This window comes from Xenopus laevis, chromosome 7S (assembly GCF_017654675.1).
Source record: "Xenopus laevis strain J_2021 chromosome 7S, Xenopus_laevis_v10.1, whole genome shotgun sequence".
Taxonomy (NCBI): domain Eukaryota; kingdom Metazoa; phylum Chordata; class Amphibia; order Anura; family Pipidae; genus Xenopus; species Xenopus laevis.
The window spans coordinates 44496952-44517379 of NC_054384.1; the positions used below are offsets into that span (position 1 = coordinate 44496952).

The 20428-nt window shown below is 40.2% G+C and overlaps 1 protein-coding gene across 1 annotated transcript; it reads right to left on the reverse strand.

The window, feature by feature from the left end:
- Positions 1-14151: 14151 nt before the first annotated feature.
- Positions 14152-19466, reverse strand: dusp29.S (dual specificity phosphatase 29 S homeolog). The gene is given in 4 exon segments (NM_001160010.1): positions 14152-14579; positions 15624-15844; positions 17562-17774; positions 19425-19466. Coding segments are annotated over 3 exon segments (630 nt in total). The 5' UTR covers positions 17735-17774; positions 19425-19466; the 3' UTR covers positions 14152-14343.
- Between the last annotated feature and the right edge of the window lie 962 nt (positions 19467-20428).

Consider the following 20428-nt stretch of genomic DNA (forward strand, 5'->3'; position numbering starts at 1 on the left):
TTAGATAGAATACACAGACTATCCCAAGCCCAAAATGCTCCACCAGGGGCTCCAAGGGACACCAATATGAGAGTCCACTACTACCACACCAAAGAAAAGCTGCAACAACGTTTCAGACAAAAAAAGGCCTTTCCAGACCAGTATATTCAGCTGAAATGCTTTGCAGATCTCTCAAGTTATACGCTGCGAAAGGGAAAGGAATTTATCAACATTACAATGGTGTTGAGAGACAACAGCATACCATACCGCTGGCTTCACCCTGTGAAGCTCATGGTTACCAAAGACGACAATCAAGTCATTATGAACACACCACAACATGCAGAGCAACTTCTGAAAAAGTGCGGCCTCACACCGGCAGCACCAAGCCAGACAAGTGACCTACCCCAAAAAAGATCTCACATCCAACCAGAATGGGCAACCCAGACAAGACAAAGCAGGAAAACAGAAGAAGCAGACTCGGATACCTGAAAAGCAGTCAGGCTGCCTTAACTATTTTTCTTTTTTTGCTCCCCAGAGCAAGGAACCCCCTTTAGAGTGGCAACCAACCCCCCCAGATCTCTCAGCCCAACCAGTGGTCCAGTTTTTTCTTTTATGACCATTGCAACCTCATTTCCCTTCCAAGGGTACCCTGGGCACCCCCCCCTTAGTAAATACCATAGCAGTATTGTTGTAAATAAGTTGTAAACATATATATAGTTCTCCTTCCTTCCTTCCTCTCCATCTCCTCTCTCCTATCAATCAGCAAAAACCAGAACAAGATCTATCTCCCACCAACTGCTCCACAGAGGGAAAAGCAGCTGCCAGACCCTATCAAGATGTCAAATCCAATGCCTCATAAACTCAAGACATCGAATCTGAGTAAGTCCATTCCAATCTATAAACACACCGACATACCACTATGGGGTTCAGAATAATATCACAAAACGCAAATGGACTAAACAGCTCGCAGAAAGAACAAAGCTAGTAAATTGGAGCAGAAAACTAAACGTAGACATTCTTTTGTTACAAGAAACACACTTCACTAGCCAAAAACCAACAAAGCTTAACTCCAAACACTTCCCCACGCAACTATATGCCTCAAACTCAATAAAAAAAAAAGAGGGTAGCAATCTGGATAAACAAAAAACTCCAGCACCAAGTACTATCTCAACAGATAGACCCCCTGGGAAGATACCTTATTATCACCATTCAAATACAAGAACGGATCTACACCATTGTGAACGTATATAGCCCAAACAAGCGTCAGGCCAAATTTTACAATATGTTATTTAAAAAAATAGACAAGGAAGTTAGTGGGCTCCTCATCATTGGAGGTGATTTCAACATACCCCTAAACTACTAAATAGACACAAGTGCGTCAAGACACATTATTAGTCCTCGAGATATCACATACCAAGCCAAAACACTGACACAAAGAGCGCTATATGATGTCTGGAGATCACAACACACCACAGAGAGAGACTACACCTTCTTTTCCCATGCACACGCCAAGTACTCTCAAATAGACTATTTCTTGGTAGACAAAACTGTACTACAAGCCATAACAAAATCTGGGATAGGGACCAGCACTTGGGCAGATCATGCACCGATAGACATAGAAATTGATAACAACCAGCACCTGAGGTCACACCCACATTGGCGTCTTAACGAATCCCTATTACAAATTCAAGTAAACTTAGAACAATCTAAAACGGCATTGAGAGACTATTTCCATATAAACGAAACTCCAAACATTTTACATGCTACATTATGGTGTGCCCATAAAGCTGTCATCAGAGGACACTTAATTAAAATAGCAGCCTCCACCAAACGCAATAATGAAGCCATCATGAGGCAACTCTCACAACAGTTACAAGAGCTAGAGACCCTTAATAAAAAACATTTAACCCGCACAAGGACTAAACAGACACAGGAGTTGAGGTATCAAATACATAATTTAGAAAATAAGAAAATGGAATGGCAACTCCGACGTCTAAACCTGAATAGATACACTAAGGGCAACAAAGCTACCAAGCTACTGGCCAACATACTCAAACAAAGAAATATTGCCCACTCCATAGCCCAAATAACATCAACAAAGGGACCATAAATTACTAATCCAAAGGAAATAGCAAACCAATTTGCAGAATATTACTCCTCCTTATACAATCTGAACCAAGATAAAACAACACCACAGCCTACCATGGTCGCCATACACAATTTTCTTAAAGCACCTGACATACCACAACTTCCACCTCTACAACTGCAAAAACTCAATGTAGATATAACAATGGAAGCGATAAGGGCAGCCATAAAAACAGCACCACAAGGGAAAGCCCCAGGCCCAGATGGTCTTACTAACAGCTACTACAAACACTTCCAGGAAATATTGCTCTTTCATCTTACTAACCTATTTAATCGCATCCTTCAGGGAGGTATTTCCCCGTAGAAATGCTAGCAGCAACAATTACTATGATACCAAAGCCAGGGAAGAACCCAGAGGAATGTGCCAATTATAGACCCATCTCACTACTAAATGCAGATCTGAACTTAATGCCAAAGTGATATCCTCATGGCTAATGTCAATAATGCCCTCCCTGCTACACTTAGACCAGACATGATTCTTGAAGGGTAGACAGGGGCCAGATAACACCAGGAAAATTCTAGCATTAGTAGAAATAACAAATAAAAGGAGAGACCCTACTATACTGTTCAGTTTGGATGCCGAAAAGGCCTTCGACAGGGTAGATTGGATGTATCTAGACCTAACTTTACAATATTTTGGCCTACAAGGTCCCATCAAACATGCCATTTTGTCCCTCTATTCCAACCCTACCGCACAAGTCAACAACATGGGATTTCTTTCCAACCCTTTCAAGATCTCTAATGACACAAGGCAAGGCTGCCCCCTGTCTCCCCTAATCTTTAACCTTACTCTGTAACCACTTGCCAGGAAGATCCGAAAAGTGGTGGATGACACAGGTATACAGGTGGATGACACCAACCATAAGATGGCTATAAAGTGCTAGAATCCTCAAAAATTCATTGAGGAGGGGGATTTAACAGAAAGAATAAAATATAGTGCAGTATTTTTTCAAAAAAAATTTTTTTTGTTATTTGTTTTTTTTAAAGAATTTCTTAAACACCCACCGTGATTGTTGACAGTGATAATAGTGTTCTTTTATTTGGCTTAGAAAAAGAGAGCCCAAACTGTGATGGTTGTGAAATAACAAGTGAAAAAAATATATATAAAAAAATGAAAAAATGAAAAATAAAAAATAAAAAATAAAAATAAAAATAAAAAATAAAAATAGAAAAGAGTGAAAAGTGAATTTGTTCAGTGAATTAATAAATACCAACGATTTCTTTCCAAGTGATAATAAATGCAGTGTTATTCATTACTTAAAACACATTCAGTGCAGTAGGTGAATATTAATCTGATTAGTGAATATTTAGTGTGGGTTAAACTTCCCCTTAGATTTTTGTAAGAGGGATAAAAATGGAAGAAGCCAGCCAGGCGAAACGCGTAAGCGAAAAAGACCACGCTAACCTTTTGCAGGAGTACCCGACCCAGAGAGACGTCTGTACCTTCCGAGGGACGCCAAGGAAACACAGCGACTTTCGCGGGACTTTTACCAATCCTTTTTGCAGTTTTACCGATCGTGTTTGTGAGTGTATTTTTTATTCTATTAAACTGTTTTAAAGTGATCCCTGCACATGCCCCTCTCCATTTTTATCCCTCTTACAAAAACCTGGATAGCAGAAAAAGAGTGGAAACAGCGCGAACAGGACCTATCAGACGCTCTCCCTTAACTCACATTTGGTGAGTGAGCTGCACAACCGGTTGTACCGGAATTGTGGCAAAGTATTTTACGTTACCTTTCCTCTAATCCATAGAGTGTGGATCTCAAACGAGAAAAATCTAAGGGGAAGTTTAACCCACACTAAATATTCACTAATCAGATTAATATTCACCTACTGCACTGAATGTGTTTTAAGTAATGAATAACACTGCATTTATTATCACTTGGAAAGAAATCGTTGGTATTTATTAATTCACTGAACAAATTCACTTTTCACTCTTTTCTATTTTTTATTTTTTTTTTATTTTTTATTTTTCATTTTTTCATTTTTTTATATATATTTTTTTCACTTGTTATTTCACAACCATCACAGTTTGGGCTCTCTTTTTCTAAGCCAAATAAAAGAACACTATTATCACTGTCAACAATCACGGTGGGTGTTTAAGAAATTCTTTAAAAAAAACAAATAACAAAAAAAATTTTTTTTGAAAAAATACTACACTATATTTTATTCTTTCTGTTAAATCCCCCTCCTCAATGAATTTTTGAGGATTCTAGCACTTTATTTTCTGTACTTGGAGATCGTCTCAAACAGGTGGAGGAGGACCTGCAAGTGCTGAACTGTGGGGAAACCAAAGTTTGTCCTTGGATACAACCTGATATATTTACATAAGATGGCTATGTTTGCCGATGACATCATCCTCACTCTAACCAACCCGGAGAAATCATTATCGGCGGCCATAAAGATTATACAAAACTTTAGTGAAGTATCTTACTACAAGCTCAATGAATCGAAATCTCAGATTCTTCCATTAGGAATGACCCAAGAGTCCATAGCACGCTTAAAGGCAAAACACACATTCCAATGGCAATCACTATCCATCACATACCTAGGGATAGAAGTAAGCAGCTCTATACCAAAAACCTACAAAGCCAATTATCCCAAACTGCTGACCAAAATACAGGAGCTCTTGACCAAATGGGCCCCACTATATACATCTTGGCTTGGCAGAATCGCCACTATCAAAATGATGATTCTATCAAAATCTATTTACATCTTTCGAAGATTACCACTGTTGGTCCCACGCCCCTACCTTCGTAAAGCACAACAAATAATCCAAAAATACATATGGGCCAATCAAAGACCAAGAATACAGCAAAAGTACCTGCAGAGAGCGACAGATAAAGGAGGCTTTGGGGTTCCTAACCTAATAGCTTACCACCATGCAACAATCCAAGATCAAAGGAGAGCATGGAACCTCCACACCAAAAAATTACACTAGCTTCAGCTAGAACAAGCCTCCGTCAAACCGATATTACTTATTGGACTAATGTGGACACACCCTCGAGCCCTTCCAACCCAGCGTACACTAACCAACCACACATTAACGACTGCAATACACATATGGTCAAAAATCAATGGGAAAAATTCCCGGCACAAAGTGCGAACCTAGAGATGTTGGAAATGGCCATCCCTCATCTGAACCTGTCAAGGTGGCGCGACAACCAGCTGACAACCATAGGTCAATTATACAAAAACTCATCCCTAAAACCCTTTGACAGTTTGATGAAGTATAACAACATCCCAAAACATGATTTCTATAAGTATTTACAAATTAGACAATACAGAGGGCTCCACACAATTCCAACCCACAAGATATGAGAAGCTCGCTTCACAGAATCCACGCAATACAAAACGAATCACTACAATATACAAGTTACTAACAGATGAAACTACAATAGAGAAACCTTCTCACATACGGAAGTGGGAACATGAGATTGACATGGATCTAGACTTAGATCAATGGATGAAAATGGCCAACATGACATACAGATACTCGAAATGTACTAATCACATCGAAAATGCCAGGAAACTATTTTACAGATGGTACAAAACCCCAAATCTATTACACAAATACTAGCCAGGTGTACCTTACAAATGCTGGAGAGACTGTAATAGCATTGGAGACTTAACTCATATCTGGTGGTATTGTCCAAGAAACTCAGCATTGTAGAGCCGTACTGAAACTATTCTGAAACAAGCTACTCACTTACATCTAACACTGACCCTATCACTAGCCTTACTGAATCATAGGCCAGATACCTTCCCAAAACCAATGCAACACCTTATATTTCACATCTTAACAGCTGCCAGACTTTTAATACCAAGATACTGGAAGACTGCCCATGTCCCCCACAAACATTATGTATGAACAAATGTCGATTGGCTCACATCAGCTGAACAAAAACTGCAAACATTCTAAGCTATCTGTGGGATATCTGATGCATCATGACAGTATCATTTGCCTCACTGTGAAGTTCACTTGGGTTGAGAAGGCCAGTTCATAGGACTTCCCCAAGATGTAGCTCAATTGTTCACCCTTAACTTTACATTTCAGTGGCAGAAAACGTCGGTCTCCTTTCTTGGAATCCATTTGACTGCTAGCTATGACACATTATATAGTATAAATTATTTCAACATATATCGCAAACTGGGCAAATCTCTAGAGGACTGGGGCAAATACCATATCTCGTGGATAGGCCGCATTTGGGCTGTCAAAATGACGTTATTCCCTAAACTATTATATTTCTTTAGAGTTCTTCCCCTTTCACGCAACCTTTATGATTTGAAAAAATTATAGCCCCCAAAGGAGCTATTTAAATTTTATACCTACAATTCAACACCCCCGCTTGATTATTAGATTTACCATATATTACCAAATGGGAAATGGATATAGGGAGATCATTACCTGAACAAGATTGGCTGAAACTTTGGGGCAATACTCGTAAAAGCTCTATTAACACGGTGGTGGCGGAGTCAAGATGGCGATCTGAGCACACGCGTTTAGAGGGAGTTCCCTGCTTGTAACCCATCCGGTACTCATCCTGAACATTGCTAAGTACCTGATAAGTCCAATAACCGACTTATAAGACCCAACAAACACGTTGCTATAATGGGGAAGCACGGAGCAAGGCAAACTAACACGCGGCTGGATCGATTTCTCCAGGCCTCACAGCAGGCAACAGACTCTGGCTCAGAGCCTGACCAGGCCGCAACTACGCCGCCTGGAGGATCCGAATAAAGATCCGAATGAGGCCGCTGATCCCTCCAACAAAGAAATACATGAGGCGATAAGAACAGCCCATGCAAGTACCACCTCACGGCTCGACAAAATAACCGTCAATGTCTCCCGCATCCGCCAGGATATACAGTAGCTGCGCGAACGTATCCACGTATCCCGATTGGAAGACACCACGGCACCTCTGCCTGCTGAAATTATGCAGTTTAAAAAGCAGCTTACCGAAATGGTAGACAAAGAAGATGATCTGGAGAATCTCCTACGCCGCAACAATGTAAGGATGGTCGGGCTCCCTGAGGGGGTGGAAGGCCGAGATCCTGAGAAGTTTATGGAGGATAAGCTGAAATCCACGCTGGGCCTTGACTCCTTCTCGCCACATCTCACGAGCACACCGCGTGCCTATGCGTCCTTTACCCCCGGGTGACCCGCCAAGAACGCTCATAATGCATTTCCTAAACTACAGGAACTGGGATGCTGCGCTGATGGCTGCCAGAAGAAAGGGGCAGCTTACACATAATGGTTCCACAATATCACTTTTTCCAGATTATTGTATCGCAGTACAGCAGCAACGAGCAACATTTCTGGGAGTCAAGAGGCGCCTTCGATCGGCTGGCTTGGTATACCCAATGGTATTTCCAGCAAAGATGCGCATTGTGGCAGACAACTCTACCCATTTCTTCACTACTTCGGTTGATGTTGATAAGTGGCTAGATGGCAGAGGTGAACGGAGGGCCTCACCCAGCGATCAGGGAGGAAACCGTGACTGAGCACTGCAGAGTGGTAAGCTCCATGCCCCCCACATCCCACTATCTTCAGTTTGGTCTCTTGCCCCCTTCTCTCCCTCCCCTGATATGGCTTTACTTGCTCTTGTACAACCGGGCCCACTCCCAGTTCTCAATCCACTCTTAAGAAGTGTTGCCCATTCGCGACACACGGACATTTACGTGGATCCCAAACCCCCCTCTCACTACAATGGAGGGCCTCTGGGGAGGGCGGCAAGGCGGAGACACCCTGAGATGGCCACGTTGATTTATGCTCTTAGAATGGGATCGCTATACTCCTACGAGGTAGGAACACACCCTGGCATACCCAGTCTTTAACAACCTCACCATAGTGGGTCTACACCTGTTTATTCCACATTCTGTTTTTTTGGACTTATCATCTGACTAAGTTTGAACCAGCCTACCAGCTAATAAAGTGGGGAGTATCACTCACAGGGTAACACACAAATCGCCCAGCATTATTTGCAAGCCTTGATTCCCTCTGGTGTTCCGTCAAGTCACCACAAAAGTACTTCAATCATGGGTATGGAAATCAGAGGCAAACAGCAGAATACCTGCTAATCAGTGCTTTATTGTGCGTCCACACAACATGTTTCGGGCAGCAAAAAGGCCCTTTTTCAAGTGTGTGAAGTGGGGAGTATACCCTGGATAGTGCAGAAACTATTCCGGGCCACTTTTTTCCTTTTTTTTCCCCTGCTAAAAGTTTAAAGGTTTATTTTTCTTATGTTAGAGGTACAGGTCTACCCAAGTTTGGGGGGTAGACAATGTAAGCGGGAACTGGCTCTAGAGCCAGATGCCACCAGTTCTATTGGATATTTTATAAGTCTGTTGTTTAAGTGTACAAAGCAATATGATATATTTTATCTGAGTGAAAATTGTCAAACCGATGTTTGGTCTTGCAAAGGGTCAATATGTAATATTTCGGGTCTCTAATAGTCACACCTCTACCATGGGTCCTCTCACAATAATCTCTTGGAATACCAGGGGGCTTAAATCAAAGTTTAAACGAACTGCGCTATTTGACTATATCAAGCACTTCAGCCCCTCCATTTTATTCCTGCAAGAAACCCACCTTGTAGGGCAAAAACTGCTAGCTTAAAAAAAATACTGGGTAGCACACACCTATCATGCAACATACTCAGTCTATTCAAGAGGTGTGTCTATTTTGATTCGAAAAAATACTCCCTTTGAACTTATATCTCTGCGAACTGATATAGATATATAATTATGCACTGCAACATATTTTGTCAAGAAATGTTATTTGTAAATGTATATGTACCGCCACCCTTCTCCATATCGCTGATGGAACATATATTCTCTGCCCTTGCCACTTTCCCATCTGTCCCCCTTTGCCTTTTGGGTGACTTTAACTCCACTCTGGATGCCCAAAAGGACAAGCTGGGCTTTACCACTGAGCACTCTACTGCTCTGAGTGACTGGGTAGAGAATGTTGGTCTAGTTGAGCTTTGGAGATGGAAGCATCCTGATACGTTGCAATACTCGTGTCACTATGCTACCCACAAAACATTTTCCCGAACAGATCTGGCATTAAGCACCCTTGATTTTGCGCAGTATGTCCAGTTGACTGAATACTTGCAAAGGGCCTTCTCGGATCACTCCCCACTTGCACTTACATTTCGTGAGGGAATGGGAAAGACCCATAGGTGTTGGCAGTTAAGTCCTCTTTGGCTCTCAAATCCGCAAGTGCTTGAACAGAGTCAACGAGATTACCAAAATTATTGGGAAATAGATTCTGGGTCAGCCTCAGTTGGTACTCTTTGGGATGCATCTAAGGCTATCTCAGTAGCACGCCACATCACCCAAAAAGAGGTGTCGGAAGCATCCGAGGCTCTTGTCCAAGCTGCATATGCAGCAGAACCAATAGCAGAGAAATATGCTACATTTAAGCAATGCCAACAAGCCTTGAAACTGGCACAAACTAGCCTGACAAGAAAAAAGCTGCTTTACTCCCCCCAAAGGGGTATATTTATCAAAGAGTCAAGTTAATAGTGAAGTTCGCCACTAGAGTGAAATTCTGCCACTTCCCATTCATTTCTATGGGGTTTTTTAAGGCGTATTTATCAAAGGGTGAAATTTCACTTTCACCCATTGATAAATACGGCTTTCAAAATCCCATAGAAATGAATGGAGAGCTGCGGAATTTCACTCTAGTGGCGGAACTTCACTCTTTGATAAATTTACCCCAAAGGGTTTTCGAGCATGCTGACAAGGCCGGTAAACTATTGGCCTTTTTGTCTAGACCGCATAGATCCCCTACAACCATACCCAGAATCATTGGGCCCACAGGTGCTGTCATCACAGACCCAATTGACATTGCAAATGTAATGAGGGACTATTACTCTAGACTCTACACCTCACCATTAACCTCTACTCCTGCACAACTAGAGCAATTTCTCTCGCAAATAGAATTCCCCACCCTGTCACCACAAGAGGCAGCCTTTCTTGATAGACCCCTAAACAAGAAGTTCGAGATGCCATAGCAGGGCTCCCCCCTGGGAAGACCCCAGGGCCTGATGGGTTGCCGGAACAAGATGTACTGGAACAAGATAGAGCAGGCGCACACCCACAGCAATCTCCTGAAGATAACGCCTGGTGCTCAGTAATAGAGGGTACGGCAACCTCCAAATTAAGTCAAGAAACAAAGATACCGGCACACAAGGCTTGCTTGCAGGGAAACCCTTGCTTTAATTCAAAAGTGCGGAAGTGCAACGTTTCGGGGACATGCCCCTTTCTCAAGCATGATGGGTTGCCACCAGCGTGGTACAAAACCCAAGGTAATAGTGCTCTTGATAACTTATGCACAACACTAGCAGACGCCATTGAGAAAGATTCCCTGCCCGAATAATTCTATTCTGCATTAATAATACTTATATTAAAGGAGGGAAAGGATCCAGAAAAGTGGGATTCTTATCGCCCCATATCCCTAATAAATTCAGACACGAAAATATTGGCCAAAATTCTTGCTATTAGATTAGCGAAAGTGGTCACAGCTATAATACACCCCGACCAGTCTGTTTTTTTGCCTCAAAAGTCAACAGCTATAAATCTCAGAAGACTCCATACACACCTGCAAATTGATCATAATAATAAAGGCTCTAGAGTGGTGATCCATTGACTCGGCAAAGGCTTTTGATTCAATTGAGTGGCAGTACCTGTGGGCAGCAATGTAAAAAAAAAAACAATGTTAACTCAAAACCTTTCCAGCTATCACGGGGAACGCGATAGGGGTGTCCCCTGTCACCCCTTTTGTTTGCAATTGCTATAGAGCCACTAGCCGTCAAGATTAGTCAGTCAGAAGAAATTCAGGCTTTTAAACTGGGCACTTTAGAGGATAAACTAGCCCTCTATGCAGATGACCTATTACTATTTCTTGGGAACCCTGACCAATCGCTTGTGAATGCTCTGCATATATTGGATGATTTCAGAAATTTCTCTGGACTAGCTATAAATAGGGAAAAATCTGTAATTATGCCCTTGACACCCTCCCAGCCCAGACTGACACCATTATGGGATTGAAGCATGTAGCAAGCTTCAAATATCTGGGCATTCATGTTTCCACTGAAACCAAGTCCTTTATGGCCAATAATCTAGAGCCTATTTTGCTACGCTTTAAGCAAGCACTCTCAACCTGGACTAGACTACCAGTGACTATCTGGGGCCGAGTTAACATATACAAAATGGAATACTTGCCAAAATTTTTATACGCATTGCTTAATGCGCCTGTCCAAATTCCACTGTCATTCTTTAAAAAAGTCAACTCTCTACTCATCTCCTTTCTTTGGGCCGACAAAGCACCCAGACTCTCCTGGGTGGTTTTAACTGCTCCGGTAGACAAAGGTGGTCTTGGTCTCCCACATCTTTTTTTCTACTATATAGCAGGACCGCTTTACCATATCCACCCATGCCTCCACTCAGACGTTGAAAATCCAAACACTCAGTAATCCCAAGACATTGGAAAGATTTGGTTCCTCCGAGGTTTATAGAACGGCAGCAGGTAGTTGAAGAAACTAGGAAGATGGAAGAAATAACCCATATACTTCATAATAAAAGCAAAAGATACTGGAAAATATGGGAACCATGGATATTGTTTCTGAACAGATAGTCTTAATTGGGAGGCTTGGCTAAAAGAGGATATAATGGATGATCTAATTCTGCAAAATAGAAACCAGTAGGGGGTTTGTTTAGCTATCATATATCTTTTTTTAGCAGTAATATTATAGCAGCATCATGTTGTTATAACTGTTAAAGACTCTGGTTGCGTGTGTATATTGTACACTTTAATTTGTATGGTACATTGCTGAAATTGTCTGCTCTTAATCTACTTTTTTACCTATTTTTATTTTTTTGCATTTCTTAATTACCTTATCTATGAAAAAATTCTATTAAATAAAAAAAAAAAGAAAATCCAAACACTCTACTGCTGGGGAATCTACTGGGGTCTCTGGAGGCACTGTGTAATGTCCCGTACAGGAAACTTGGAGATTATGACGCTCTCCCTTCAGTAGTTTCCACTCCCTATCAAACATGGTTGACAGCATGTAAGATATCCAAAGTAACTACACCTTATTTCCCCACATCTACCTCTTTGGAGAAGATCTCCCCCATTTACAGGACTGCAGGACTTTCACTACTGGCCCCGGTTGAGTGTAAAAACCCTAAATGACCTCTTGGTCGAATCCACATTTCCCACTTTAGACCAACTGAAATGTTCAACAGCCCAGCAAACGATTCAATGGTTCCGATATTTGCAACTTAGGCTTTCCGTGCACAGTTCTCTGCACTCCAAATAGAATACGTTACCCCCTAAGTTTGAGGAAATTCTGTGGGATCCTAAGGGTGACAAGCTGATTTCTAAGTTATATAGGTCGCTAATTATGTGCCTCCCCACACCATTTGATAAAGCTCATCAAAAATGGCTTACAGTTATTCCATCACTGGAAGCAGATGCATGGGAAGAGGCCACAGACGGCATATATGGCTTCCTGATCTCGTTAAGAGACTGTCTCATACAATTTAAGTTCACCCATCAATTGTATATCTCACCAGATAGGATTAAAAAATATGGCGGAGCTGCTGATGCCAAATGTACTTAATGTCGGTGCCCAGGAGCTAACTTTTATCATATGGTGTGGGAGTGCCCGCAGGTCTTCGGGTTTTGGTGGGTCACTTGCAAGGTCATTTGTCATTCCCCGGGGCCTGTATACCAGAAATATGTTTACTGGGAATAGTTGAAGGTTTGCTCCCCTTGATTAAAACAAGAATTCTTATAAAAACTCTCTTGTTCTATGCGAAAAAAGCCCTGGTCATGAAATGGATGGCCCCCCAACCCCCCACAATGCAACACTGGCTGTCATTGCTAGAGAGGGCCTTGGTAAATATAAAGCTCACATATGAAGCAAGAGGGTGCCCCACAAAATTTGACAGAGTATGGTCCCTCTGGTTGGAAATACACCCAGAACAAGAACTGTATTGACTTGATTGTGACCTGCGAGATATTTATCTGAGCTGTAATTGCTAAGCATAGCTTATGCTACCTTTTCACAACAGACACATCATGCAAATCTTTATATTGTGTATATAATATGTATATATATGTATATAATTTGTTTGTGTCGTAACTGCTTATCCCCTCCCTTTTCCCTCCCTTCCCTGTTGAAAACGAAATAAACACATAAAAAAAAGAAAAAAAAAAGCTCTATTAACACGGTTATGCTTGAAGTGGGTTACAAGGTATTATTCCGCTGGTATTTAACCCCAGCAAGATTAGCTAAGTTTTATCCAGATGTTAAAATACATGTTTTTGGGGTTGTTCTATGACAGGATCAATGTTTCATATTTGGTGGACATGTCCCATAGCTGTGAGATTCTGGATAAGGATCTATAACCTTTTTTTTCTGTATTACATGTCAATTTGAGGAGAGATCCATATGTTGCTCTGTTGGGAGCTGTCCCTAGCGAGGTCCCCAAGAAACAGGTCCACTTACGTAATCATATCTTCTTAGTTGCCTGAAATCACCTCATTTGCAGTATAATGGTAAAAACAAAATTAGATTAGATTCTCGTCAATGAAAAGCTAACCAGTATTCCCCTTGACAAGTGCCAGATTTTTACAGACATATGGCAACCCTGGATAGATTACAGATTCCAAGGCACTTTACAAGAATCTATGCTCTCATTGTAAGATTCCCCACAGACTATCCCTTTAAGTACAGACTCCCTTTACAGTAAGGACTAGGTCTACTTGATAAGGTACAATTTTGCAGAAGTTAGACACAGTTGTAATTCTAGTATTATAATACTGTTTAATGTTTTATACAATGTAAATTACTTTTGGTATACAATACTTTTCAGTATATTCATGATGAATATTTGGTCTATTTTACTTTATCTTTTTTTTTTTTTTTTTGTTTAATTATTTGTCTTTTTCTTTATTATTTCCTTTTTTATATATAATGGTGTTGTGTACTGTTTCCAACACAAAATGAAAGACAGACAAATGATCTTTATTACTCGTATGTTATGTACTTTGCAAACTGTCATTCATATTGATATGTATGGTTTATTGCTTTGCACGTAAATAAAAATATTGAAACAGAGAAGGCCAGTTCATTTCCTCTTGTTTTCAGAATTGCAGCAGAGGTTTGTCACATTGTAGTATTTCTAATATTGTTTTTTGCATTAGTCATCCTTTTGTGCCTTGTTGGCTGTGCCATGTGTGTCCCGCTTCTCCAGAGCCAACTTTATATCAAGCTCTCTCAACTGCTTGAGAAAGCCTCTGTTGGGCAGAATGCATCGATGTTTTAACACTTGTGTGATTGACTCAACAACAGTCATGTTCTTGTAGATCATGAGATATGCCAGAACAAGGGAGGCAGAACGGCTACGGCCCATAGCACAGTTGACCAACAACTTACCTGAAGAAAAATGGTAGATCTGTTAAATGTATTCCATATAGTCCATAGATCAGCTTTCTATTGTGTATTTATATTAATATGTAAAAGGTCTACATGTTATTGGCACACTGGGAAGGGTATAGGGACCATCTTTACTAGTGGGCATTTCACAAAGTGATGCGATGAACTAGAGCAGGATTCATGAACAGCTTCTTACAGGATGGCAGGTTACAGCCCTTTAAAATTACATTCTAACTGAGAGCAGGACAGAGAATCTGCTGTGAATCAGTAGAAAAGAAGATGGGGAGCTAATATGGGCATCTTTGGAGGCACATATCTTCCCTGCTAAAGGATTGTGTTAGCCTTGTGCAGCATTTCTTCTCTAGTTCTTTTTTAAATCTAGTTCTCTTTTAAATATAGTAGATAGAAAGAGAAAATAAATGATGCATAAATCCTTTGTACAGATGTGCAGAGTGCACCTTTCACAAACGGCTTTGAATTTTAAACAATTTTTAATACTGCAACATAGCCATTCTGGTGAATAAAAGTATGGATAATACACCAACCAAGAACTATCTAAACTGTACTGTTTTCCTACTTTAGAAAAGGAAACCTGACTAACTGTCCCACCAGAAAGGTATGTAATTGCTCCTGCCAATAAAAATTAAACTCTTGTCAAAGAAAGACCGTAAAGTTAGGAAGGTTGGGATTTTTTTTTTATCAAAAAGCCACCGCAAATAATTACCCCAAAAGATCAAGCATCATTAAACGGATGCCTGAAAGGAAAAATAAACTGTTTTGGTTTTACTTAATGCTGTAAAAATGTTCAGTAAACATATGTGCCACCCTATGTGCACAAATATGGTCGATCTCAATGGAACCCTTGATCCTGTCTGGATTATTGTCTATACTGAAAACTCCAGCACAGAATGCACATCATGAACAGGGCTACCATATAAAGGTTATATAATGTAAGTACAGTGTATACAAAAGTGCTTCTCTGTACCTTGTAATAATGATATCAGTTCTTAATAAATATTTGATTTGATCCATAAATATACTTACTGTTAGGGGTGCTTAGAGCTTTGTGGATAAATTGAGCAGCAGGGTAAAAGAACTGACTAAGGTTAAAGCTTGGTAAATCTTCTGCTTCCACCCCATAATATTCTACAGTCATATCACTGTAATACTCAGGTCCAGTGTCTACATTCCAGCGCCCATGAGCTGCATTCAAAATATGGGTGAAACCATTCTTCTCAAGGCTGTATCGGTCCAATGCAGTTTTCCTAAAGCCAAAAAAACAAACAAAAAAAAAACCCACTCACCATGGAGAATTGAAAGGGCCTTATAATGTCAATACAGGTATGGGATCCGTTATCTAGAAACCCCTGTATAATATCAAATGACCAAAGATTTGGATGTTCAGGCTTATATGATTATTTGCTCCATAGGGCCAGCAGTACTGTTCCACTGTAAGAAGGTTGCTTTGAGGTTAACATATGGCTATTGACTGTCTACTTTTGCAGAATATAGCTTTCATAAGAGGAGAGGATCAGATTATGCCTAATTGTGCTGTAAACAGAAATGCCACGGCAGACATCTGCTGAAAGCAGTGGTCCCCAACCTTTGAAATTCATGAGCCTCATTCAAATGTAAAATAGGTTGGGGAGCAACACAAGCATGAAAAAAGTTTGTAATTGGCCATTTGGTAGCCTCTATGTGGACTGGCAGCCAACAGGAATCTCTGGTTTATGCAACCAAAACTTGCCTCCAAACCAGGAATTCAAAAATAAGCACCTGCTTTGAGGCCACTCGGAGCAACATCCAAGGAGTTGGTGAGAAACATGTTGCTCATGAGCCACTGGTTGAGGATCACTGGTTGAAAGTTAAGGTCTGTCATGTCCAATAAGTACCAAATAAAATTTGTCAAACTAGTGGCCAAAGAATTGGTTTAAATCAGATACATTCCTTATTTTTTATTAATGCTGCCTGTTGCAGCAAGACATGTTACTATATAAAAAGAGTTAAATGTACCCACCTCAAAAAGCACACATGCCTAATTTTGGGTCCAAACTCATAGGTTATGAACCATTAGCCCACATCTTGCACTAAAATGCAACAATGCTTAGACAGCAACAGGCATATGGGATTTAGGCTAATATGTACTCCCTTTACATTTCTACTAGAGGGGATCAGGCCACTAGCTATTAGCCCACATCTTGCACTAAAATGCAACAATGCTTAGACAGCAACAGGCATATGGGATTTAGGCTAATATGTACTCTCTTTACATTTTTACTAGAGGGGATCAGGCCGCTAGCTATTAGCCCACATCTTGCACTAAAATGCAACATTGCTTAGACAGCAATAGGCATATGGTATTTAGGCTAATATGTACTCCCTTTACATTTCTACTAGAGGGGATCAGCCCGCTGGCTTATAGTCCAGAAGGAGCGTCTTGAAACCTGCCAGACCGTCTCCCTAGTAATGCATATAGTTATTAAGTTGGTTTGAAAAATGGTCCATCAAGTCCATCATTTCAACCCTTCTAGATGGACCCCAGTGCACATATATACACATACTTACCAATGCCTATACTAACTAACTGTAGATCTTCAGATCATAATAGCCTTGGAAATTCTACTTGTTCAAGAAATCATCCAAGTTGCTTTTAAAGGTGCTAACAGAATCTGCCAACACATCTCCGGCAGGGCATTCCTCAACTTCACTGCCCTTGCCATTAAGAACAACCTACTCCGCTTCAAATTAAAGTTCTGTTCCTCTAGGAGGGGTGGCCTCTGGTGTACTGATCTGTTCTACAGGTAAAAAGGATCCACATATAAGGCAGTGCAGAAAATTATTGGCTGCTCCACTAAAATTAACTCAAATGCTTTAAAATGGCAACCAAAACCAGAAAAGTGTGGGTGAATTATCTTACATGACGATAAATATAATATAATTTAAAATCTCTTTAAAATATATCTGGTGGTACCCATTACTTACTCATCTCCAATATAAAGGTTAGGCCATACTTCATTAACGTGTGTGTATTTGGGTGCTCCATGCCAGAAAAGTCTTTCTAGTTCAAATGCCCCTGGTGTACAGTACCCCGTGTCTGGATCAACCACTGAAGCATAGGCATTAGGCTTTTTTCGGATGGGTGTGTCAGCAGGCATCTTCTGTGTTTTTATTGATATAACAGTATTCTTGGTGTACCTAAAACAAGTATGACACATTGGGGGGAATGTAATTAAAGTCGCAAAGTGAAAAACAATTCGCACCAATAAGAATAGAAATCCACATCTCGCAACGTAATATTGTTCCTTAAACTGTTATTGCTTTTCGAATTTTAATTGTGCACTCATAAGAAGTGCTTGAATGTGTAGAAATCTTTTGGAGCAAACATAACGACTTTTTCCAGTAAGAAGTTTTATTACATTTACTGCGCATTGGCGCAAACTATAAAATATGCAAGCGCTCTTCCACTCGGAAGTGGTCGCTGAACAATTTTCGGGTTTGCAAAAGCTATATTAAATTTGCGTAAAGCAAATATGTGTTACCGACTTTTATTACATTCCCCTGATTTAATGATCCAAATTCATGATAACACTCCATTTAAAAACAACACCAACACTTTTTTCTGTTATAGAGACATTAGGAATACTTCACAATATATAAAAATATATTGAATGCATTTTTATCATTCATCTTCACTAGCATGGGTGAGCATTTAGGGAATAGTAAGCCTGACATGTTCTCCTTTGAGATTATGCTGAATAGCAGTATAAGGTCATTATTAACTGGGAAAGACGATTCACAGGGTTAAACACAAAATAAAATGCCTTTAAATGCCAATTTACAAATGCACCGTTTTCCATAGCCATCTCAGTTATTTGCCAGGATTCCCTCAGTATGTGCTTAGTTGGGCTCACTGCTCACTGTTCACTGTTCTGTTGATAGGCTGGCCAGATTTTCTTCTGTGTGCATATTATCAGCTGCCGATTGACATTACTTGCAGTGTAGCAGTATACAGAGATTGTAGTTTATTAGAGCTGAGAGGACTTAGAAATGTACAACATTTTTGTTGCTGTTTACATTTTTAAATTAAATATTTAAAAAAATCTACACTAGAAAAGAAAAGGCTGATATGCACCCATACGCTCCTTGATGAGGCATGGTAATGTCTCATCAGTTCACTGACAGGTTGGGTTTTGGAGGAAACCCCAATCTGCGCTCACTTTTGGGGGATCACAAGAGTTTTTGCTTGCTCACAAAATATGCCCATTTTTTGCAATATGTACAGTAACTGGCTTTGCAAAATTGTTAATGGTTCTTGTATTTTCTTTACAACTCACAGAACACCCAGTATGTAAAAATAAAAATGTAAGTAAATCATATGATGTGCTATATCAAATACTATACAGAGGTATTTCTTTTTCAGTTGATGATCTTTTTATGCTCATTGTTTTCATACATTGTCCCAATATTATTATGATTTATATTGTTTAAATAGAGTGTGGGATCATCATTCAAAGCTCTATTAAAAAAAGTATCCTCTAACCAAAGCACACATTTACAGACAGAAAGCACTGTCAATAGTCTAAAAAGGAACACATTTGACTGCTCTTCTATATAAGATCACTGTAATCATAGCTCTAATGTGCATATGTCATGAATGTTGAAAGGCAGTTGCCTCCCTCAAAAGCAAAGTTAAACAACGTTATTTAAGATAGTATTGAGTATATTTACATGTTTTTAAATAGTTTTTAAAGAAGACAAGAATCTTTTTACAGAACATCACTATCATAAAGAATATCACCAATACTGCAGTTCACCACTTTTTCCCCATGCATATTTCTCATGTACCTGAGAGAACAGCCGTCCTTGTATGCCTGGGACACACTGTGTAAGGTCTCAGAGTAAATTGGACTATTTTTAGGGTGAGATTTGCTGACTCTGACCTTGGTTGCAGGATGGGACAGACAGAAGGGGGTGGGGATCAGTTTTTACATTCTCTAGAAACCAGTTATAAGCTTTTGTGCCAATTGAAAGAAAGTTAATTAAAGGGTCTGACAATTTTTATTTAAAAACAAATCTAATTACAGGTATGGGACCCATTATCCAGAATGCTCAGGACCTGGGGTTTTCCAGATAACAGATCATTCTGTAATTTAGATCTTCAAACCTTAAATCTATTAGAAAATCATGTAAACAATAAACCCAATAGGCTGGTTTTGCTTCCAATAAGGATTAAACCACTGCAGGCCATGTAAAATACTTTATTGGAGTATCTGTTGTACAGGCTGGAAGTGCTATATCATGGGTGGCAGTTATATATATATATATATATGTGTGTGTGTGTTTTTTTAGGTTATGAGTTTTAACATTTTAAATGCCAAGAACGTAGCTCCTACATTCTGGCATTCTGGCAAAAGGCTGTAATCGCCAAGAACGTAGGAGCTGCGTTGTCTATTAAAAGCGCTCCGGGCAGCACAACCCCCTAGGCAACAAGCATACCGACATCTGGTGCGGATCCAGTGACGCAATCGTCCCCACGATGACCCCCAAACACAGTGATGTCATCAAGAGGCATCAGCTGCGAGGGAATTTAACTCCAGCCCTCCATTGTGGATGAAAGAAGAGCCTTCCTGCTGCCTGCTGCAGTCCTCCAGTGACCTGTGCCAGCGTGATCTGCCTTGCCTGCCCCAGGTACAACTTTTACACACCTGTTATATACACTTTTATTGTACATTTTTGTCTGACTTGCTTTTTTTTTTTTTTTTTTGCAGCTTTCCTCTTTTTTCCCCAATTAGCTGTGCGGACACATACACTGACACACATATGTACTAGTATTTTGCACACTAATAACT